Source organism: Heterodontus francisci, chromosome 13 (genome assembly GCF_036365525.1).
Source record: "Heterodontus francisci isolate sHetFra1 chromosome 13, sHetFra1.hap1, whole genome shotgun sequence".
Classification (NCBI taxonomy): domain Eukaryota; kingdom Metazoa; phylum Chordata; class Chondrichthyes; order Heterodontiformes; family Heterodontidae; genus Heterodontus; species Heterodontus francisci.
Window position 1 is genome coordinate 98,391,457 of NC_090383.1, and position 25,017 is coordinate 98,416,473.

The following is a 25,017-nucleotide window of genomic DNA, read 5'->3' on the forward strand; positions in this document are numbered from 1 at the left end:
GGGCAGAGCAGTTGCAAATGGAATTTAATCTCGAAGTGTGAGGTGATGCATTTTGGGAGGACTAACAAGGCAAGGGAATATACAGTGGATGGTAGGACCCTAGGAAGTACAGAGGGACTTTGGTATACTTGTCCATAGATCACTTAAGGTAGTTAGGAAGGCATATGGGATACTTGCCTTTAGCGAGGCAATGATAGAGTTGTATAAAACACTGGAGTACTGTGTACAGTTCTGGGCATCACACTATAGGAAGGATGTGATTGACCAGGATGTTGCCTGGGCTGGAGCATTTCAGCTATGAAGAGAGACTGAAAAGGCTCGGGTTGTTTTCCTGACAGCAGAGAAAGCTAACGGGGGACCTGATTGAGGTGTATAAAATTGAGGGTCATTGTCAGGTTAGACAGGAAGGAACTTTTTCCCTTAGTGGAGGGTTCAATAAGCCAGGGGCATAGATTTAAGGTAAGGTGCAGGAGGTTTAGAGGGGATTTGAGGAAACATTTTTTCACCCAGAGGGTGTTTGGAATCTGGAACGCACTGCCTGAAGAGGTGGTAGAGGCAGGAACCCTCAACATTTAAGTATTTAGATGAGCACTGAAAGATGACGTCTGGTGTTAATCACTAACTGGATGCTGCTGTCATGCCAAAAAAACGTCCTGCCGATCACACAAATGATTAATGAGATGTATGAATTTCAGTGCCAGTGTGATGCTAGGCCGATCATATCAAACATGTCCCTTCCGCTGTTGACAACAGGCAAGGTACAGGCCATACCCAACCAGCCCGTGCTTGCAAAACTCAAACCATAATGTCCAACTTTTGCTAAATAATCCTCAGTGTGCTAAGAATTACACCGACAACCAATTTGAGATGGTCAGTAGGGCTCGCAGTGGCGCATTTGCACGTACTGGAAGCTAGATATATTAATAGACAGGGCCCTGTTCTTTGCAGACAGAAAGAACATGTACAAACATTGTGCCTATTTCAGCTAAACAACATTAGTGACAGCCATTTGCTGGTTCATTCCTCAGGGCAATGCCTTGACCAGAGTCAAGCTGCCTGGTTTAAATTTCAAACAAAGCTTGGCATTTAACTGTCAGTCACCGTAGACTGATGCATTCTCCATGGCAATGCCTCTACCAGAGTTCATTTGCCAACGAATCAGCACTACACAGTATAAAGTTGTTTTCCCTTACATTGGTATTTTTGCAGATTGTCCTGATGAGTGCAAGACGAAAAGCTTCGACAACATGTCTCTTTTTACATGACCATAATTTTTTCCCAGACTGCTGTTAAATCAATCACAGGATTGTTGAGAGTTTAGTTTTACCTTTAAAAAGCTCTAAATCCAGACAAACATTTCATAGGCACCAGTATTTGAAGTTGGAACAAGAAGTCTATATTTCAGAAGATGATGCCAAAACCACTGTGGTGCATTTTTACTATTCTCCTAAAGGATAAGCTCATTTCAGACTTATTGCAAAGGAATTCTAGATGAAAACTGCAAAACAGCATTCATTGAATGTACTATTTTAAGTCCATACTGTATATAAAAGCTACGACCACTCTATAAACATAATAGAAAATGACGGTATAAATCAAATAAATTCCATGGTTAAAATTGTCCTTTTGCTAGTGCAGAACAGAAAATTGATCAATTTGTCATCAGAACTTTTATTTCTCAAGTCTATTGATCATCTCACTCTGTTTTACCTTACCAAGACTTCTTGACCAATAAGTGTTGTTTAGAAGTGATGCAATCAAACTAGTAATAATTCCAGCATTTCTGTACTCAGTTAAAGTAATGATTCATCACCTCCATCCACACATCACTGTGTCTGCAATATTAGTTCTGAAAACAGCAGCAGATGCTGAAAGGTCACCATAATGACAGCATTATTAATCATAAAGAGCACTAGACAATTACAAAAAAAAGCTACAGTCTTGCAAGCTTATTTCTTTGTCATGATACATAAACAATTATGGACCAGAAAATACCCACTGGTCCATCCAGCCTGTTCCACACATGGTGATGGCATTTAAGAAATAATTAAAGATGGTACCTTGTAGGGCACAATGTAAAATTGTGCAGTTTCTGGTTGAAAATTATCCAAGACGACATATTTTCTTGGTATCTGAAGTTTAACAAAGGCTTCATTTTAACCATTTTACTGCTAATGGCTGTAATAAGTTTATCAGTCCATCTTGAAAGGGAAATATTAAAAACACACTTTGCATTCATAGTGGGATTTAAAGACTTTAATAACAGAAAACTGAAGTACAATTTAATAAAATGGTTAGTAATTGGATACACAATAGTAACTTGATATTACTAGCTTTCTTTTAAACCCTCATTAACTTCTACGTGAGGTATTTTTAAACATTTTATATCAAACACAAAAATATAAATAAATACACATGGTAAAAGATGCCAGTTCCTGTGATACACACATTCTATGAAGTGTTATGCGACACTGTGTTGGCTGAATTCAAGGAGCCTTCTAATGGAGGGAAACACATTTGCCAACTGCAGAATACCAAGACAAGAGAACTTCTAATATATTTTACCATAAATTCCTGTCACTAATTCTTATGCAAGCACCCCATTTTCTGTAAAAAGTCTGTAATTTTGTTTAAAAGGTGCCGTATTTCTCAAGATAAATTTGAACTCCTTCATGGAGTTCAGTCTTATTAGTAAAGAGAGGAAGTCAGGGAGGTGTAATTGGGCCACTTTCTCTTTGCTGAAATGCCATTGTTATGGGTGAAACACTAGCTCATTTTTAAGAATCTATGGGAAGGTCAGACACTTGTGAAAAGTAAGCCATAGAATGGAAAGCCTTTCTATCTCAAACATTTTAACCCATTTTCTGATGTTTTGTATAGGTTCCTATATGAAAACAATTTCAACAACCATTAAACTCTTCAAATATACAAAAAAAAAATTCTTACACAATATTAACAATTCAAACACTCTGCAAACAGATGCAACCTTTTGTCATCACACTAAATCTTGGATCTACAGATAAATTCGAGGATGTCAAGAATTTAAAAGGCTTTGAAAACACCATACCACCTTCTCCTTTAAAAATAAAACTAGCAAAATGTAGTGACAATCACAAAGCACCACCATCTACCATAACTTATATGAGTTGATGCTGTCTGTCAACACAAAAGTGGCACAGCTTGCTCAATTCCCCAAGTACTGCACACCTTTGTTCAAATAAAACAGCAGAAAAACACCATACTGAGTCAGAGCGTACTTTAACCTTGCTGGCATGGATAGAAAGTCAGCCTTCAAAATACACAGCCCCGTTTTCAATTCACGCATATGTAAAAATACATTTTTCTGTACATTTCTACTAAACATTATATAATGAAATTAGAGAAGTGTACAAAACTTTCAACGCACTGTATTCTTGGAATACACTAATAAAGATTGTGGTTTTTCTATTTTTGATTTTGATGCTGAAATGTTACTATAATCAGAGTCAATAATTAAAAGGATATGAAATATGTTGCTAGCCAAACAATAATTCCAATTTGCTAAACAAATGTGTACTGTATGAAAGGTCACAGAAGTTCAAAACAGTAGCCATAGAATTACATGGCAGAATGATTTATAATCAGGCTTTGGTAGTGGTCAATGGTCAAGAACAACCCTTCAGGGTACAACAATTTTTAAAAACTAACCACAAACTAATAATTCTTCAAATTGAATACATTTTTGAGATACATTTCAGGTACAGACTTGACAATATGTATTCCTGTTCATCTCTGCAGATAATCTTATTTCAGTACAGAAACATAAAAAAAATGCAAAAATACACTGCAGTAACTTCAATTGTATAAACATGCTGCTAGAACGGCATACTGTCAACGGTAAAAGATTGCAATGTCAAAATGGAAAACAAAACTATTAGTTTTTCCATAATGGAGCAGAAAATCCATTTCATAACAAAATTGACTTCACTAACTGAGTACTAACTTACAGCTAATTATTATCAGTAGCTGAGACGGTTTTAAGGATGGGGGGAATAAGCATAATGGAAGTGCTGCATATGCAACTTGTAAGATGGCAAAATCCAAACAAAAAATTCTGTCTATTTCAAACATTAAAGAGTAGAAATTGGTATGAATTATTTCACTTTTCAGTCATAAAAAGGGCACCAAGCATATCAAGTCAGCCTGCATCCAATCTCTGGAGGTGTTGGTCCTGCCACTAAATTCTTGAGGCCCATCTTTTAGGCACCTAAGCCCCTCGAAAACATGTTAATGTAGGGACTTAATACGTGTTGAAGGGCTACTTTGCAAAATTAGTTCTTAATGAGTGGGAAGTTATCGGGTATAACCCACTAATGATTCTGCAGGCAGTCAACTAAAAGTAAGTTTGAGAAAATTCAAATAAAATACTTCCTGTGGAGTCAGGAGGAGCAGGAATGCTTCTCCTAACTACACAGTCATCGTTATTGCCTCCTCCCTCCCCCCCATCCCCATAGACTGCTCCTTCCCTCCTCCCAGGACTTTACCTAGGGTCACTGCCAACAAAGGAGGGAGCCTGACAATGTTTTGCTCTACTAGTGAGCTGCGTATGAAGGTGCAATCAGCACCAGCAGGCGCCTCAATTATTCAGCTGAGGCCTGAGCATCAACTTCTTTGGATCCTCGGACCCCTTGGTTCAGGCACATACTGCCTCCATAAACGGGCCAGACTAATTTCTATCCTGAAGACTACAGCTATGAAATAATATTTTCTGTGCTGTAGGCATGTCTTGAAAACTGTGCTGTAAGTTAATGTCAGCCATTACTCATCTATAATCTCTAAAATTCAAAATCTTGGTTTGACAGCTATCCACTTTACACAACCAATATATTTCATGAGGTTCCCCAGACTGCCCAGCGTGAGAAAAATGGTCCTTGTGGACAGATAGTTCCAAACCAGCATCCTTCAGCCAGATAAGTCTAATAGAAACATTAAAACCAACAGATTCAAATCTTTGAATTGTTTAAAAACAAAATTAAATTAAGTGGACAAGTACAAAACATAATTTAAATGGCTAATGAAAAGCTACCCTTTATCTTAAGGGGGCTGGAATTCAAAGGAGTTGAAGCTTACTGCAGTTGCATAAAGCTGTTAGACCAAATTTGGAGTACTGAATTCAGTTCTGGGCACCTAAACTTAGGAAAGGGTTAAATTATAAGGACATTGCATAGACTAGGCTTTATTCCCTTGAATGCAAAAGATTAAGGGGCAATTTGATCGAGGTGTTTAAAATGATTAAAGGATTTGATCAGAGTAGATGGAAAGAAACTTTTGCATGGTGAGTCTAGAACAAGAGGGCATAGCCTTAAAATTAGAGCTAGTCCATTCAGTGGTGGTGCAGGAAGCACTCCTTCACAAAGAGAGTCGTGGAAATCTGCAACTTTCCCCCAAAATGTTGCTGAGCTTAGGTCAATTCAACATTTTTAAATGGAGTTTCACAGATTTTTGATAGGGAAGGGAATAAAGGGATATGAAACCAACATGGATAAATGCAGTTGAGATACAAATCAGCCATGGTCTAACTGAATGACATAACAGGCTTAAGGGCCTATGCCAATTCCTATGTAAACCACAAAAAGGTTTAGACATTTGAAGTACCCTTTTGTTAAGGATAATTTTCTACCATGAATTTTTCATATATTGTACCCGGCAATAGATTACTGTAAATGAATACTAGTTTCTTTTTTTCATTTATTCTTTCCTTTGCAAGACAGTACTTCACCTTTGTGTTTTGAAATGGAAATTACAAAATGATTCTTTTTATTTTTAATAGTGTAAGAAAGATCTGAGCAGTAAGATCTGTAGCTTTTGTTCATCCATAGCTGACAGCACTCAACTTCCCAGCTGACACAACAAGCAACATGGTTGGAAATGGAGGTTTATACCTGAATAATTTCAATTATTATTTAATATTAGGCAAGGAAGGCAGGAAATAACAAACTAATCAACGTGTGAGGAGTCTATAGTAAACCACAGAAGCATGGGGCAATTTCCAACTCAAAAACAAATTTTGTGCACACAATGTTTAATCTGCCTTACAGAAACAGTTAAACAGCAAACAACCCAGAACTCTGAAAATGGGGTAGAAAAACAGTTCAAACCACAATGGCATGAATGTTTTCTTCACAAATGAGGAATTAAACTCTCAATATTAAAATGGAAATTGCTAAATGCTTAGGAATAATCCTTAAATGTATTAATAGAGAAGATGCTAATAGTTTTACACTGTACTCAGTAGGAAGCTAAAGATTCTTCAGTGACAAAGGAAAATTGAAGTAAAAGATGTAAAACTATATTTTTATGATTGATTACAACATAAATACTTTAGACTGTTCTTATTGAGAGCAAGTTATTACAAAGCATATTTCAAAAGACTGCATTTTATTTTAACCCTTTCAACAACCTCTTGGATCTCTTGAAAAGTTCAAAATACTACTAGCTGTGCTCATCAGAGTTAAATACAAATGAATATGTAAAAATCAAATTAGAGATGAAATTTTTCACTAAAGGAGGCAGGTTTAATGTAGTCAGTGACACTAACACACATTTGAAAAAGACAAATTGTGGTGTCGACCTCAAGAATAATGCTACATTCAGCCTGTGTAAGATTAATTTAGTGAAAGTATTAAAAATAAGCTTTGACATTTTAACTATGCCTAACTTTCAAAACTCTGGATGCATGCTTTGGAATGTGCAATGTCATAGCTACATTATATTCAAGAGTGAAAAATGTCAAGATGAAAATCTTTGATGTTTGGTTACTAGACATGATTACAAACTAAGCAAGGGCATTAATGTTTCAACTTTCTGTAGTCCTACATGGAACTATTTAAAACAAGAGTCCAATTCTTTGCTGACTGAACATCTCATTTCAGTATCTTCAAAAAGTTCCTAGTAAAAGTGAGCTGGTTTCATTATTCATACCATCAAATGGCTTAACAGCTCCTGGGTATAGTTTAGCACCTTCCCAAAGATAACAATTGCAATACAAACACTGTGCTTTAACGAAGTGGTGGAGGGGAAACAAAAGAAGCCAGCTGATTTGTTTTTCCAAATCATCTGTGCTTTATCTACATTATGGCCCTTAAAATGTTCTAAACCTACATTAACAAGTCCTTTAAAATGCACTAAAATAAACAGTCTTTTGTCAAAAAAACCCTTCAATTCACCATTTATATTAGGTGATCGTTAACACTGAACAAAAATCGCTCACTTCATATTGCATCCATTGAATTTTCCTTCATTTAAGTCTGGAGACCACCATTTTATTGCAGACATTCTGTTGGATTTGAATTGCTACAGCTACCTTTAAAAATGCACAAAGGTTTATAGTCTTTATCTGTAGTGTTTTCACATAAGTACTTTATGCCAGACTCCGCTGTCTTGGTTTAATTCTTGGATAAAGCTGTAAAATAGAAAGCAAATTGTGAGCTTTGGATTGCAGAAGGCTACAATAATTTAAAGCTCTAATTCCCCTAATTGTATAGTGATGAATTTGATACTGAGTCATGTAGACCAGGAAGTTCCTAAGTTTAACTCCCGAGCAGCAGTGAAGTGCAATAACTGGCCCATGCCCCTGAACCGTTTTTGGAGGCTCATGGAACAAACAACGTTCAGCAAGTACCACTGGCTTCAAGAAGGATAAGTGAGAAAACTAAAAACAAATACATTCACAAGTTCCTTTTCGATTCTTGTAAGCTTTGGTACATCTTCCAGCAGCAAACCTCCAAGAGCAGGTCACCCACAGCTAATTAATGCCCCAGTGCACTGGGGAGAATTCATTCCTCAGAAAATATAATTAGGAAGCAACTATGTGTTCCACATCATAGATTTAAGTACTTTATATTGAAAGCACAGATGTTAACAGCTACCTTTTAAGTTTGTGTACACTTTTGTTTCTTAACTATTTCACAGCAGTAAATTAACAATACTACAAAATACAACAAGTCATTATTCTTCTAAAAAACCTACCCCAAGTAAGTTGCGTGGCACATATCCTTCCCCATCGTTTAGCCGTGCCCACCACCACTCAATCTCAGCCTCATCTTCTCGTCGGATGATCGACATACAATCACCTTCTTTAAAGGTTAACTCATCTTCAGTTTGAGGTTCATAATCCCATAGGGCATATACGACCCCTCTGTTCATTATACCCATTTTTTCTTGCACACCTGAAGGATGAAATAAACAACTATTTGAATCGTTTTCTTTCTCTGCCAGAAATTGCTCCAAGCTGGCTTGTGGGATTAATTTGATAATAAACACTTCATGGTTAACAGTGCATGGATCACAATTGGATATCATAAAGGAGAACACTTCACAGATGATTAAGTCAAACACCTTTGCCCTCAGGTCCTGGGACAGAAGCTATCGGAAGGGGGGAAAAGCAGAGGCTCCCAAAAGTCTTTGGCACTCATGCAGCCAGGAGGAACACTCATGCTCCTCCCAGTGCCACAAGTAGGGAAGTGTTATTTAAACTTATCTTTTTGGTGATGGCCTCCAGTGGTTTCTTTAAAGGCCAATGGTTAAGCCACACGTAGACCACATTTTCCTTAACACAGTATGCTAGCTGCATTCAAATCAAAGCAACACAATATTGCAAAAGGACCTCCTTGTGGTGAGTTTCTTAGATGCCTCTTTTTCTGCATTCACCAATATGTTGGCAGCGCACTTCTGGCATGTAATGAGAATTTGCCCCACCCACCTTGAGGTTCCCATTTTGCCCCTGAAAAATGGACAATTCCTAGGCAACTCTATATAGATAGATCAGGCAATCCAAAGTGAACTTGTACAATGTTAGTTAATAACAGTTTCTGACTTATAATTAACCCTGGGAATGGCACTTTTTCCAGTCAAAAGTGCAGTTAATAAACATTGAGATGGGAAATGAAAGAATAATTTGCATTGATATAACATCTTTGGCCTATGGAATGTACCACTTAATAATGGAAAAACTAACACCGAGCCGAAGCAGAACGGTTAGAACAGCTGACTGAAATTACAGTGAAATGATCGTTTTAAGGACAACAGAGTTGTACAAGGTGGAGGAGTTAAGGGAAGGAGGACCAGGCAGCTGAACCAAACAGTTGAACTGTCACCAATAGAGAGTGTGGGATGCACAGAAAATCAAAGGATTCAAAAATACAGCCTGGGTTGGATGGCTGGAGGAGACACCAAAGTATAAAGTGGAAGGTAACGGTTTCTGTATTCAATGTATTGAGGGTAGATAGCTTGCATCAAAGATTTGGATGGAATTGGAGATTGTGAAGAATGGTGTTTGGGAGACAAGTGAGGAAGTCAGTCTAGAGGCAACTAAACCATGAAAAAAGGTTTTAGCAAGTAAGAGTGAAGTAAAGGCAAAAGGCAGACAATATCGGAGGTGGAAATTATCATTTTTGGTGATGGATAAGTTCTGGACTGAGTACAGCAAGTCACTGATGGTCACACACCATCTGGTACAGCTTCAGTTAACAACAGGGTGGTGATTATAGTATATATGGGGTTCCTTACTGGAGAGTGCACAGGTACCACTACTTTGGAACTGCACGCACTTTTCTAAGCATGATAGACCTTCAAGGATTTTGTGTAATGAAAGTAAAGTGGAATTGGCAAATTTTTAATGTTTATCAAAGTTTGTTACACATTTTAATCAAGTAACAGTTTAGGTTTACATATTGCAGTCTCTATGAATGTACAATCATAGAATGGTTACAGCACAGAATGAGGCCATTCAGCCTGCTGTGTCCATGCCGGCTCTCTGCAAGAGCAACTACCTAGTCCCACTTTTCCCTGTAGCCCTGCAAAGTTTTTCTCTTCAGGTGCTTATCCAATTCTCTTTTGAAAGCCATGATTGAATCTGCCTCCATCACACTCTCAGGCAGTGGATTCCAAATCCTAACCACTCGCTGCATAAAAAGGTTTTCCTCCTGTCACCGTTGCTTCTTTTATTTATTTTTTTTATTTAGAGATACCGCACTGAAACAGGCCCTTTGGCCCACCGAGTCTGTGCTGACCAACAACTACCCATTTATACTAACCCTACAGTAATCCCATATTCCCTACCACCTACCTACACCAGGGGCAATTTACAATAGCCAATTTACCTATCACCTGCAAGTCTTTGGCTGTGGGAGGAAACCGGAGCACCCGGCGAAAACCCACGCGGTCACAGGGAGAACTTGCAAACTCCACATAGGCAGTACCCAGAATCAATCCCGGGTCCCTGGAGCTGTGAGGATGCGGTGCTAACCACTGCGCCGCCCTAATCTTAAATCGGTGTCCTCTGATTCGCGATCCTTCTGCCAACGGGAACAGTTTCTCCCTATTTACTCTGTCCAGGCCCCTCATGATTTTGAACACCTCTACCAAATCTCCTCTTAATCTTCTCTTCTCCAAGGAGAACAGACCCAGCTTCTCCAATCTATCCACCTAACTTAAGTTCCTCATCTCTGAAACCATTCTCGTGAATCTTTTCTGCACCCTCTCTAATGCCTTCACATCCTTCCTAAAGTGTAGTGCTCAGGACTGGACACAATACTCCAGTTGAGGCCGAACCCAGTGTGTTCTACAGCTTTATCTTGACTTCCTTGCTTTTGTACTCTATGCCCCTACTTATAAAGCCCAGGATCGCGTATGCTTTATTAACCGCTTTCTCAACCTCTCCTGCCACCTTCAATGATTTGTGCACATATACCCCCAGGTTCCTCTGCTCCTACATCCCCTTTAGAATTGTACTGTTTATTTTATATTGCTTCTCCTCATTCTTCTTACTAAAATGAATCACTTCACACTTCTCTGCATTAAATTAGATTTGCCACTTGTCCGTCCATTCCACCAGCCTGTCTATGTCCTCTTGAAGTTTATTATTGTTCTCACAATTCACAATACTTCCAAGTTTTGTGTCATTTGCAAATTTTGAATTTGTGCGCTGTACACCCAAGTCTAGGTGATTAATATATATCAGGAAAAGCAGGGGGTCCCAACTCTGGCCCCTGGGGATTCCCACTGTCTGAAAAACAACCATTCACCACTACCCTTTTTTTCTGTCCCTCAGCCAATTTCTTATCCACGCTGTTACAAGATGCTAAGAAACACTGCTTCAAATACTACTTATATAAACATAATAACATTCCAGAATATTGGTATTTTTACACCTTGCACAATTTACATTCTACTAAATACCATGCACATACCATACAGAAATTGCGAGCACTGGATGTAACCCTCCTCCATCTCCTCGCATTTATCAGCAGCAGTCTGTAGGTCACTGTAGGTTGTAGCAAACACTGCTGCTCCAGATTCAACTAGAAACTTGCAAACCTGCACGTTATTACAGGAGGCTGCACAATGCAAAGGAGTCCTAAGAAAGGAAAACAAAAGCAGCTGATATTTAACAAATAAAAAGATGTTTTAAAGACTCATGCTTTTCTTCATAGGCTTTTTCTCAATCTGAATGAGTATCAAGAGATAAGATAAGGGTCTTTCACACTTCCAGTTATGTTTACGACTATCAGGTGAGACACATCCAATGATTCCTAATAATAAAATGATGCAGCCCATTGTGCCTGTGCTGGCTCTTTGGTAGAGCTATCCATAGCCCTGTAAATTTTTCCCTTCATGTATTTATCTATTTTCTTTTTGAGTGTTACTATAGAATCTGCCTCCACCACCCTTTCTGGCAGTGCATTCAAGATCATAACCCACTATGCAAAAAATGTTTCCTCATGTCACTTCTGCATCTTATGTCAATCATACCAAAACCATTCCTGATTTTGAGCACATCAAATCTCCTCTTGACCTTCTCCGCTCTAAGGAGACCAACCCCAGTTTCTCCAGTCTCTCCACACGAGTTTTGTGTTGTGTGCATGCTCTGAAATTATGCCCTGTATACCCAAGTCAAGGTTATTTAACATGCATCAAAAAGAGAGATGGTCCCACAATGAAGCCTCGGAAACGCTGCTTTACACTTCGCTCCGGTCTGAAACACAACAGCTCACCACAACCCTTTGCTTTCTGTCCCTTAGCCAATTTAGCATCATGCTGCCACTGTCTCTTTAATCCCAGGGGCTTTAGTTTGCTAACAAGTCTATTATGTGGTACTTTTAACACATGTTTTAAAAGTCTATATGCACCACATCAACCACACTATTCTCATCAACCCTCTCAAAGAATTCTATCAATTTGCCTTTAACAGAGCCATGCTGGCTTTCATTTATAGCCCATACTTTTCCATATGCCAATTAATTTTGTCTTGGATTGTCTCTAAAAGTTTCCCCACCACTGATATTAGGCTGACTGGCTTGTAGTTGCTGAATTTTTCCCCCTTCCTTTTTTTTTTTTGAACAGGGGTGTAAAATTTGCAATCCTCTACTCCTTGGATATGGGAATGGTGCCAAAGGAGGACTGGGGGATTGTGGCTACAGCCTCTACAATTCCCACCCTTACATCACTCAGTAACCTAGGATGCAGCCCATCTTGACTCTTCTACTTTCAAGTACCTCCTCTTTATCTATTTTTATCCTATCCAGTATTGCAATTACCTCCCCCTTTACTGCTACATTGGCAGCAATCTCTTCTCTAGTGAAGACAGCTAGAAAGTACTCATTTAGTACTTCAGCTACGCCCTCTGCTTCCACAGGATGGTCTTTTTGGTCCCTAATTGGCCCACCCTTCCTTTGATTACCCTTTTACCACTTATGCGTTTAAGAAAATTTTGGGTTCCTCTTTTTGTTAGCTGCTAATCTATTCTCATACTCTTATCTTTTCCCCTTTTATTCTCCTTTTTAGATCTCCTCTGTACTTCCTATATTCTGCTTGGTAATAACCTTGCTAGAATCTGCTGAGTACTTTATAGTGAGTGATACAAGGCGGCCTGAGGGTAGGCAATTCCTGAAACCCAAACACAAATTATAGACTTATTCTGTCAGATTAGCCAGAATTTTGCCAAATCAGAATATGGAATTTCTAATTTTAGCCTAACTTGAATATTTTGCTCAATAACTTTTATTAACACTCATACATATCAGCATTTAGGCTATATTAGATATCTTTGATCAAAGTACAAGGATAAAGTAGGTATTTGTGACACTGAAAAGTGAATACAAAGCACGGAAACTTGAAAACTGCTAGCTAAGGGTGATTCAGGAACTAACAGTGGAATATTGTATTCCAAAGCAAAGGGTAACATGTTTCCAGCTTTGTGACATTTGAACTCTGCTTTCAATAGCAAACTTGTCCGATTTTGCAGCTGGACTACCAGTTGGAATACTGTGTGATGGAAGAGCAATCACCCTTACAAAGAGCAAAATGGCAAGAACATTGGAACCCTAAAGAACCACACGTGACATAGCTGAATCACAGACTGGTACTCCCCCAGACAAAAAAAAAGTTAGCGAAAGGAGGACTCAATATTGAGAAATTAGATTTTTTTCTGAATGAGAATCAAAGATTTTAAGTGTTTATAAGGGTGGAGTATTTTAATACAATATATTAAAGACAAGCTGGCCTTAAGTACAGAAGTCAGGTTACATTTTAGGAGTTCTAACAGCTTAATTTCTTCATCCAATTTTGATTGGAAATGTGCATAAAGAGGAACAAATCCATAAATAAAAAATCAAGTACAACAATTTTGAATCCCTCAGCTAGATCAACTTACAAATATCAGCAGTTAGACCTCTCTACATCAAACTACAAACTGTGAACTCTATTATTGCATCCTGTTTAACATTACAGAGAGGAAAAAAAGGATATTTTGGTTTACTGTTTAACACTTCATCCCCTAAAATATAAATAATGCATAGAAATATTAAATTATTCCTCTAAATGGTTTCTAAAATGAACAGGTGTTCATAAATATATCAGAAATAGCTTTATCATCACTCAAGGAGAAAATAAAAATATACAACGTTTTATTTTAGCGGAACTGTTCATAAATGCCTTCTGTGTAACAAGACCACCATCTATTTATAATGGTCAATTTGCATCAGCCGAAACATAAAATGAATGAGAACTGTGTTAAAATACCTAAAAGGAAGCTTTAAATTACATGAAATATTTAAAACAACCATGAAAAGAACCTTCCTCCCAAGTGCATATTCCATTAACCATATTCTGTAGGACTTTCTTGCGACATTGCTAATTGTTCAAGAGTTTAATGTAATTACGTTAAGGTGTTTTAAGTACACTGCAAAAAAAACTACAGCAATTTTTTTTAAAAATGCCTTCCTATGCAGTGTTTGCATATGCAACACTAACTTTTTGAACCAAGATTGCCAGTATCGCATTTGGAATTAAGCAACAATGTGACTAAGCAAGCTTCAACCATATTTATTTTACAACTTACCACCCGTCACTATCTGCTGCATTAACATTTACTCCAAACTGTACCAAGAACTTCACAATTTCTGTGTGACCTGCACAGACAGCATTATGTAGGGCTGTAATTCCTTCATCGTTTGGTTGGCTAGGATCCTCCACCTATACAAAGAACAGCAAATTACAAACTATGATGTATTGATTTTAAACCACTCATGAATGCAAACTGACAAGTTATTTAGTCATATTCTTTAAAAACAAATCCACTGTTCCAGTATTGCATACATCATATTTAGAACAATTTCCAATACTATACAACCACTAGGGAGGCGGTGGCGTAATGGTATTGTAACTGAACTAGTAACCCAGAGACCCAGGGTATTGTTCTGGGGACATGGGTTCAAATCCCACCACAGCAGAAGGTGGAATTTGAATTCAATTAATAAATCTGGAATTAAAAGCTAGTCTAATGATGGCCATGAAACCATTGTCGATTGTTGTAAAAACCCATCTGGTTCACTAAGGTCCTTTAGGGAAGGAAATCTGCTGTCCTTACCTGGTCTGGCCTACATGTGACTGCAGACCCACAGCAATGTGGTTGACTCTTACATGCCCTCTGAAATGGCCTAGCAAGCCACTCAGTTCGGGCAATTAGGGATGGGCAATAAATGCTGGCCTGGCCAGCGACACCCGCATCCCATGAATGAATGAAAAAAAAAAATCATGGAAATCTGCATTTTTCCAGATACAGCGTTCTTGAAATAAATTGGGAAAAAAATAACCTATTCAGTAGTCTAGAAGATGTCAATACACTTGCCAACTGTGCTCTTTATTTAGGATACTATTGAGTTTAGCAGCTGATTCACATTAGAAAACCAATTCAGAAAAATGAGCATTTAGCCCAGATTTGCTCCAAAAAATGAAAGCAATTTTTTGATTCAAGTTCATTCTGGATTGGATTGCCCACAGTACTTCTTGTCCTGTCACACAGGTGTTGCAGATTCACATGCAAGTAACACATGGGGATGTTCTATCAAACATAGAAGATAAACAATATTTGAGTAATGTTATCTTGGCAATAGACAAGATCAAAGTGTTGGGACGCATTTAGAGTTGCATTTCAATCTGTCCACAAGTCCAGTAAAACTAGACACAGCTGTAGAAATCAAAGACTTGTATCCAGTGTATAAGTTATCCTGAAGGTACTAACATACCTCATAAATGATGCGCTGCACTAAATCAAATTCACCTTCCAAAGAAGAATCAAGTAACAGGGCTAGAGGATTGAACTTCACCCTCATTCCATGACCAATGCGTTCTGAGCCCAACTTTTTCAGGTTGGTTCTCTTTCCCTAAAACCAACAAAACTGAAATAAATATTGAGACATGAACAAAGGATAGACTATACTGTTGCTAGAAAGGGACTAGTACAGTACATAATTCTGGCCACCAGGCAATATCAGATCGGCCAATTATTGGTTATTAAAGGGTCATTAGGGAGCCTATTGCTTCAATGGCTCAGGAAGTTTATATTTCAATTGAGCCATATAGGTCAGGGAGGTCCCAGGTTTGACTCTGGATCTGAATTAGGAATGGCAACAGAAGAGTTGGCCTCAGAAGCCTAGGGTCAAGGTGGGAAAACATTCTGCCAGGGTGTTGACAAGTGTTAGCTGTATTCAGTGATCCCTTTTGGAAGCAGTATGGGAGGAGTTGGGGATGTCAGGTGAACATAGATTTGGGTTTGATTGTATTGACATATAATTAAATGACTACTGTCACCCTCCATCTCAGTTAACAATAACAATTTGCATTTATATAGCACCTTTAATATAGTAAAACATCCCGAGATGCTTCATGGGAGTGTTATCAAACCAAATTTGACAATATGGATAACGTTACGTAGCAAAGGGTTGTCAGTGCCATACCCTAGCAGTGGCTCAAAGCCTTTACAAGAAAGTGATGGTGACAAAAAAAAACCTCAAGTTATCTGTGTACCAAATATCTATGACAATCCTCACAGGTATCAATGCCAGGTTGAAAAAGCAGTGGAACTTGGATCAGTAATCTTGATTCCTTTTAGTTGCTATTTTGTAAAGTTAAAAAATAAAAATGGTACCTGGGAGTGGATAATGTACTAAGTATATTTTCAAATTTATAAAAATTATCAGTTTTCTACAGTATACTTTTGGTAGGAGTAAGCATTCCTTGTACTATGTAGAAAAAAAATCTGTGAAAAATCTGTACATGTCCTATACCATAACTTACCAAAACAAACAAAAAAATCAATTTGTAATGTTTGTAGACACTCAGTTCCCTAAGATATATTACTTATATGTTGTACATTTACATGAAGTGGTTGTTAGGTTGAAGAATTCATTCTATCCCATTTAATTCCACTTAGTTTTATTTCTCAATCATCTGCCAAATTCCATTAATCTATCCATTATGGCAGATAATTACGATTCTACTATATAATGTCTCTAAGTCAGATATACCATAGCTCTTTTGGAAGGAGACAGAGGAGATACCAATTAGTAACAATGAAAAAAACAAACATGCAAACTCCAAAGAAATGAGTTATAAATGTGGGTCAAATAATAAAGAAAAAATCTTATTCCTCCATTTAGCTTTCACAAATAGATAAATTGTAGCAAGACTTGTACAAAAAAAGGGGTTGAGAAACTGGCAATCTTCAGATAATCTTGAAACACATGTCTAATAAAACACTAGTCAGCTTGAATGGTCACATTAAGGACTTAATAAAGCACATGTATTTTACTCCTGCTAGCTACCTCAAATACAGCATCAAGGAAAGCTCTGTGTATCGATCTAAGGTGTAGCCAGAGCAAACAAAGTGCAATTTAACTCAGTAATATTTGAAAAGTGACAGGTTTACCAACTGTTTTTTCAAAATGAGAACATTTATGTTTGTTCTATCACTATAGAGTGCTAAAGCTTTGACTAATATAGTACATCCTTTCAAAGGAAAGTAAATAGTAAGTACAGTTCCAGGACCATTAGTTCTCAAACTAAATAAAAAATACATCATTAGGCAAAAGTGATAAATTGCACCAATGCTGCCAACATCTGAACATCAAAATAAGGCAAGACTTACGAAAGGATCAATTCAATTAAATCTGCTCATTAATATACAAGTAGAGCAATAGTCTTGAATGTAAAAAGGTCAAACTAGGGTCCAAATAAGTCCAAAATATATCCATTTTGATTCAATTTGAATTATTCATGTTTTCAGGAAACTGGATAGCATTCGGAGACCCTAGTTAATTTTGGTTGAAAATTTAAATTGTGAATAATGAAAATAAAACATTTTTGCCAAAGTTACAAACTGCATATCCAGTATAAATCATTTGTATAAACCCAAAGGAGATCTTCTAATGATCCCAAGCATCTAAGAAAAATCTTTATAATATCTATTACTCACAGGCGGTAGGACAGTATGTCCTGTAATTTCAGGTGGACGCATGTTAAAGCTATCATCTCCTACATTCTCATGTTCACCAGTAACAGGGTATGGAGGTGGTGGGTAAGGGGGATATTCTTCTGCTAATTCTTCTGGAGAGACTGGGCTATCCTGACTCTGTTGCTCTTCCACAGAAGATAAAACAGGAGAAGTTGGTGTCTGTCCCTCCAGAACGTGAGCAGGACCACCTGAAGGTGATGTCACAAGTTCTTCAGCACCTGGTGCCTCAGTTTCCTTCTTGAGAACTGGTTCTGGTTGATCTTGAGTGACATCTGTTGTAGCTGTAGTGTCTTCCTCTAGTTTAACGCTGAGATCTGTGCTTTCCTCGATGGCATTCTCTTCTGCAGATGAAAGAGTAGATTGTTTTGGTTGATAGAATGGCATTGGGCTAGCAGTCTCCATGGCAGCCAGTGTGGTGCGCTGGTATAGCAGCTTCTGAATATTGGGTCCATTTGGTCCCTCTGGCTCTGTAATAGAGCTACGCTTCTTCAATGGCCTAGGAGCATTGGACAGTTTTTTCCTTAATGCCTCCAAGTCAGCATCACTCTGATTTCGGTAGGGGTTGTACATAAAAGGCAGGAGCTTGGTGGGGCTCAATGGTCGTGGAATGCGTTCAGTCTCTGAATGGTCTGTTGGAGATGCTGAATTATCAATCTCAGTATCAGGACAGTCTGCTTTATCTTGGCTCTTTGAATACATACTAGTAATCTCCTGGTCAGTTTGATGCTGACTGCCTATGTAATTCTGCGAGGATCCAGGAATCAGTGGTTTGCCATATACTGCAATTAACAAAATAATGCGGAATTCAAATACAGATACAGCTCAAATTAATTTGATTGAACATTTATTTGCAAGAACAATTTTTACTGAATCACTATTTGCTTGTGAATTTTCCCCTTAAATTTCACATGTATTTACCATCAGGTTATTCAAGAAACAGCGAGACAACCAGTATATTTTTTAGTATCGACCCAAAACAGTACCCTGCCTTTTAATTTTAAAGATGCTGGCTGACCTGCAGCGTTTCCAGAATTTTCTATTTTCAAATGAATATAAACAAACATACTGCATAACTTCACTACAACCAACTATAACGAAGTTAACGTTTCAGCTCAGTGACCTTTCATCAGAACTGGCAAAGGTTAGAAATGTAATAGGTTTTAAGCAAATAAAGTGGGGGGGTGGGGCAAAAGAGAACAAAAGGCAAGGTGTTGATAGGACATGGGTCACAGAGAATAACTGACAAGGTGGTCAAGGGGCAATGTTAATAGTGTGGTGAAACACGAAGCGTTAGTGCAGAGAGGGTGTTAAATGACAGAATAATGAAAGCCCTAGCCAAAAATGAAAAAAAAAGTGGGCAGGCACATGGTTAAAAAAAATGTAATGATGAATCAAACTAAAATAAAATGAAATAAAAAATAAAATAAAAAGTAAAAATAAAAATAAAAAATATATAGGAGACCGCATTGTGAGCAGCGAATACAGTATACAAAATTGAAAGAAGTACAAGAGCAGTGAATACAATATACTAAATTGAAAGAAGTACAAGTCTGCTGCTCGCAGACTGGGTGACCACTTTGCGGAACAGCTCTGCTCAGTCTGAAAACATGACCCCGAGCTTCCTGTCGCTTGCCATTTCAACAACCCCCCCCTGCTCATGCCCACATCTCAGTCCTGGGCTTGCTGCAGTGTTCCAGTGAACATCAATACAAGCTCGAGGAACAACACCTCATTTACCAATTAGGCACACTACAGCCTACCGGACTGAACATTGAGTTCAATAATTTCAGAGCATGACTGGCCCCCGCTTTTCTTATTTTTAGTTTTACTTCTTATTTTTATTTAATTTTATTTTACTTTGTTTCATCATTCAATTTTTTTTTACCATGTGCTTGCCTACTTTTTTTTTTCATTTGTGCTTTTGGCTAGGGCTTTCATTATTCTGTCATTTCACACCTTCTTTGCACTAACACTTTGTCTTTCAGCACACTACTAGCACACTCTTTGCCTTCGCCCTATGACGTCCTTGTCAGTTATTCTCTGTGACCCTATGTCCTATCAACACCTTGCCTTTTGTTCTCTTTTGCCCCACCCCCACTTTATTTGCTTAAAACTCATCACATTTCTAACCTTTGCCAGTTCTGATGAAAGGTCACTGAGCTGAAACGTTAACTCTACTTCTCTCTCCACAGATGCTGCCAGACCTGCTGAGTATTTTCAAGCATTTTTTGTTTTTATTTCAGATTTCCAGCATCTGTAGTATTTTGCTTTTATTTATAACAAATTCTGGATTTAACATCCCAGTGGCAAGGCTCAATACTTTGCAATGTAAATTAGCCCTGCTACAACAAACACTTAATCAGGATTGATCCGGACAGAATTGGATACAATGATGGAATTCAAGCTGAAGCTATTTGTAAGATAACCTATCGTAATGCGAATCCTGCATGACATATGCATCCATTGCCTGATAAGACAGTCCGCCATCCGCACACAAACTGCAAAGATTCAGTGGCCATGTGGAAGCAACGGCAATGAGGCAACTGTAGCTGGGCAATATGCGTGCTTCATGGCGTGCAGGAAATGGCTGCCCAAAAGGAAGAAATAGCATCTGTGAGACAGGAATGTGATATACTGGGAATTTTAGAAATAAGTGGATAAAAAAATGAATTTGAAGAAAATCCAAACTGTTATATCAGCAATTAGGAGCAATTATGACATTATTGAATTAGTGACATTGAGTTGGGAGAGGATGAAAAAAGGTCCGGTGACGAGGGTGTGGGAGGCACAGAACCAGTTATTCCTTCACTGGAATGGAGAATCTTTTTGGACTGGTTAACAAGAGAGAAATAGCGTGCATTCAGAAAAGCAGGATTATGATGCAATCTACGCTGTAAAGTTTTAACAGAATAAAATGATCTTCAGTTCAAATCGGCAGTTTAGTTTTTTTAATGTAGCAAATCGTCAAACCCCACAATAGTGAAGAGACTGATATCAATTTTTCTACCAGTCCTGTAGGGGTTCATTCTAGTGAAGTTAAACTGTATTCATTTTGACTAAAGGTGTACATTTTGCACAGAATACACGTAGTTTGAGTCCTTGAAGCTTTAAAGTCTGTCAAATAGATCAGTTTCCTGTGATAAAAACAAGAAATGCTGGAACCACTCAGCAGGTCTGGCAGCATCTGTGAAAAGAGAAGCAGAGTTAACGTTTCGGGTCAGTGACCCTTCTTCAGAACTGACAAATATTAGAAAAGTCACAGGTTATAAGCAAGTGAGGTGGGGGTAGGGCAAGAGATAACAAAGGAGGTGTAGATTGGACCAGGCCACATAGCTGACCAAAAGGTCACGGAGCAAAGGCAAACAATATATTAATGGTGTGTTGAAAGACAAAGGATTAGTACAGATTACGTGTTAATGCACTGAATATTGAACAGCAGCAAGTGCAAACCTGAAAAAAAAACAGTGGGTAAGCAAACTGAACAAACAAAATGAAATGAAATAAATGCAAAAAGATTGTAAAAAATGTAAAAAAAGAATGTAAAAAAAAAAGAAGAAAAAATAACTAAAAATGAAAGTAAAATGGGGGGCTGTCATGCTCTGAAATTATTGAACTCAATGTTCAGTCCGGCAGGCTGTAGTGTGCCTAATCGGTAGATGAGATGCTGTTCCTCGAGCTTGCGTCGATGTTCACTGAAACACTGCAGCAATCCCAGGACAGAGATGTGAGCACGAGAGCCGGGGGGGAGTGTTGAAATGGCAAGCAACCGGAAGCTCAGGGTCCTGCTTGCGGACTGAGCGGAGATGTTCCGCAAAGCATTTATTTCATTTCATCTTAGTTTGTTCAGTTTGCTTACCCACTGCTTTTTTTTCAGGTTTGCACTTGCTGTTGTTCAATATTCAGTGCATTAACACTTAATCTGTACTAATGCTTTGTCTTTCAACACACCATTAACATACTGTTTGCCTTTGCTCCGTGACCTTTTGGTCAGCTATGTGGCCTGGTCCAATCTACACTTCCTTTGTTATCTCTTGCCCCACCCCCACCTCACTTGCTTATAACCTGTGACTTTTCTAATATTTGTCAGTTCCGAAGAAGGGTCACTGACCCGAAATGTTAACTCTGCTTCTCTTTTCACAGATGCTACCAGACCTGCTGAGTGGTTCCAGCATTTCTTGTTTTTATTTCAGATTTCCAGCATCCGCAGTATTTTGCTTCTATTTCAGTTTCCTGTGACTTTAGGGACTTTGCAAAAAAGCCCTGTATAGAAAACAACCAATCCAAACTCTAATTTAACAAAGCGATTTAGCACCAGTAGACTAAACCTTGTAGTTTCATTCTACCTGACAGGCCTCTTTCATAATATATTTTCTCAAAAAAGATTTGTATACGAACTATGGCCTTTCATTATACTGTTGTAATTATGAGGATATTCCACTTCCAAGGAATGTTACAAAAAAAAGAGCATGTGTTTAAAAAGGTTACGTTCACAGTATATCTAGTAGTGACAGTGCTTTGTACTTGTGTGGGAGTGCAGGGTGTACAAAAGGCTGGAATCCTTGAAGTTTTACAAAGTCTGTGGAATGGACTAGAGCCAGAGGGCCAAAGAGTGCAAGGCAAGTATACAAGGCAGGAAAGAATTGCAGAGATAGGGCAAGGCTGTGGCAGGACTGGAGTATAATTTTAAATTCAATGCACTGGGGGATAAGGAGCCAACATATGTCAGTGAGAACAGGAATGGTGCATAGGTAAGGTCTTAATGCAGACAGAATACAGGCAGTTGAGTTTTGAATGACAATATATTAAGGGTGGAGGATGGGATGTCAATTGGATATGAAGGTTCTAGGCTGTCTCATTCAATCTGACCAAGTAGTTGGGGAGGGGAATTAAATCAGCTGCAAGTGTATAGAGTTTATCGCCAAAACCAAAAATGATCTTCCCAATATTTAGTTGGAGGAAATTTTGACTTATCTTGAACTTGATATTGGAAATGCAGACCAACAGCACAGAGGCAGACATAGGACGGTGGGGGGTGGGGGTGTTAAGGAAAGTAATGGAGAAGTCGAGCAGAGCACCATCAACACAACATGTGGAAGCTGACCTGGTGTTATTGAAGGTCAGCATATAACAAAGGACGAGGAGGGAGCCAAGGATAGATCCTTAGTGATCTCTGAAAGTGACTGAGTTAGAAAAGAAGCCACTATAGGAGAGTTCCTCACAGCCTTCCAAAAGTAGAAAGTAGCTGTACCATGAGAGGGCAGTTCTGATGGAGGTGGACCACAGAGGAGAATGGTATGGTTGACCATATCAAGACCTGTGGTGAGGTCAAAGAGAACAAGAACAGAAAATGCACCATAGTCACAATTAGATAGGATGCCATTTGTGACTTGTGTCGAATGCAGAAATTTGACCAAAGAGATTCAAAGAGGGGTCTTTGAGAGATGGCCATGGAGCCAGGTGGCAACACCACATCCTAGGATCACAGAATGGAAAGGAAGGTTAGGGAAGGCTAGGGAAGGCTGCTCTGTGTTTGGGTTCCAAAAATCATGTACAGTCAACCCGGTCATGGGCTCTATCATTTGTATTTAATCTCCTAATGTAATATGAGCATAAAAATATGGTCCGACACCAAAAGGAAACTTTGGCGTTTTCACCAACCCCAACCTTTCAATTCAAAACTGGCCAGCCTCATACAAAAGAACAACGCCCGTCACATTTCGATAGTATCACAGGAGCCATCATGATTATTTGAATTTCTTATTAGGAGATGAATGCAAAAGTGAGCACACAGATTTGTTTTAGAATTCCTATCTTATGAGGAGATTGCAAACTCTATTAAAATCTCTTTGTAGTAGGAAAATTAAGTGCACAAACTCAGTTATTAGACATCAGCTACAAGAAATGCCAGCGCACAATGTCAAGAAGGAATAACACTGAATATCTTACCAATCAGGAAGCATCAATCCACAGTGTTGACTATTACTGAGTATGGAGACACAAAACTACAAATCTCCTGGGGGAAAAAAGACTAATAATTTTACATATTTCCTTAGAGATTAGATTTAAAAAATACAATTTTGGGAATGAGTGAAGGGGAAAAGTACTTACCTGTACACCCCACATCACACACCAGGTTAGATTGGGATGATCAGACAACAAAATCCAACAACTCAGTTCAAAACAGTCAACAACTCTCAAGTTAAATGAATGCTCACATACCGCTTGTGAATTGTGGCCGTGCCTGTACTCTTGTCAGGGCACCCTGAACTGCCTGTTGGAAGTTTTTGCCTGGCGCTTGTTGTTGCGTGTACATTGTGTAGATAGAGCTAGCAGCCACTGTCTCTGGTTTTCTCAGGGGCTGCGGTGGAGGTTCTTTAGATGGTTGTGGGGTGAAAGGTCGAACAGTAGCTGCAGGAGGCGCCTCTGGAGAAGGATAAAGTTGCACATTTGAGGCACAATGCTGCGTTTGCTGTGCTCCTGTAGTTAGGGTTGGCTTCAGTTTATTGACTATGGTTCCTACAGTCCCAAGTAATTTTTGTGGGTTGTATTCTGGCTTATTCTCTGCTCCAGGGGCTAGGCTAGATGGTCCAAAATGAGGTAAAGAAATCTGTTTGGGTTTGGAAGGAACAGGGGGTGGTACTTTAACCACATTCTTGTTACCAGTCTGAAAGTCAAGATTGAACAAAATTAGTTTACATGAAAATAGAACTTAAAACATCTTGATAAATGAGCGTCTGCATTATTTAACATTTCTATTGAAATAGAACCATAGAAAAATTACAGCACAGAAAGAGGCCATTCAGCCCGTCGTGTCTGCGCCAGCTGAAAAAACTAGGTGCCCAATCTAATCCCACCTACCAGCTCCTGGTCCATAGCCTTGCAGGTTCCAGAACTTCAGGTGCATGTCCAGGTACCTTTTAAATGAGTTGAGGGTTTCTGCCTCCACCATCGTTCCTGGCAGTGAATTCCAGACACCCACCACCCTCTGAGTGAAAAAGTTTTTCCTCACGTCCCCTTTAATCCTTCCACCAATCACCTTAAATCTGCGCCCCCAGTAATTGACCTCTTCGCTCGGGGAAACAGGTGCTTCCTATCTACTCTATGTAGGCCCCTCATAATTTTGTACACCTCAATTAAGTCACCCCTCAGCCTCCTCTATTCTAAGGAAAACAACCAGAGCCAATCCA

General features: G+C 38.6%; 1 protein-coding gene across 2 annotated transcripts in view; it reads right to left on the reverse strand.

The window, feature by feature from the left end:
• Positions 1–2,247: 2,247 nt before the first annotated feature.
• The window catches only part of LOC137376529 (apoptosis-stimulating of p53 protein 2-like), a 105,004-nt gene continuing 82,234 nt past the window's right edge, over positions 2,248–25,017 (reverse strand). For both annotated transcript variants that reach the window (XM_068045249.1, XM_068045250.1), the window contains exons 12-18: positions 24,050–24,494; positions 17,792–18,609; positions 15,564–15,701; positions 14,378–14,511; positions 11,229–11,395; positions 8,008–8,207; positions 2,248–7,441 (exon numbers count right to left, since the gene is read on the reverse strand). In XM_068045249.1, the coding sequence (XP_067901350.1) occupies positions 7,400–7,441; positions 8,008–8,207; positions 11,229–11,395; positions 14,378–14,511; positions 15,564–15,701; positions 17,792–18,609; positions 24,050–24,494 (1,944 nt within the window). In that variant the 3' untranslated portion in view covers positions 2,248–7,399. The remainder of the gene's footprint in view (positions 7,442–8,007; positions 8,208–11,228; positions 11,396–14,377; positions 14,512–15,563; positions 15,702–17,791; positions 18,610–24,049; positions 24,495–25,017) is intronic.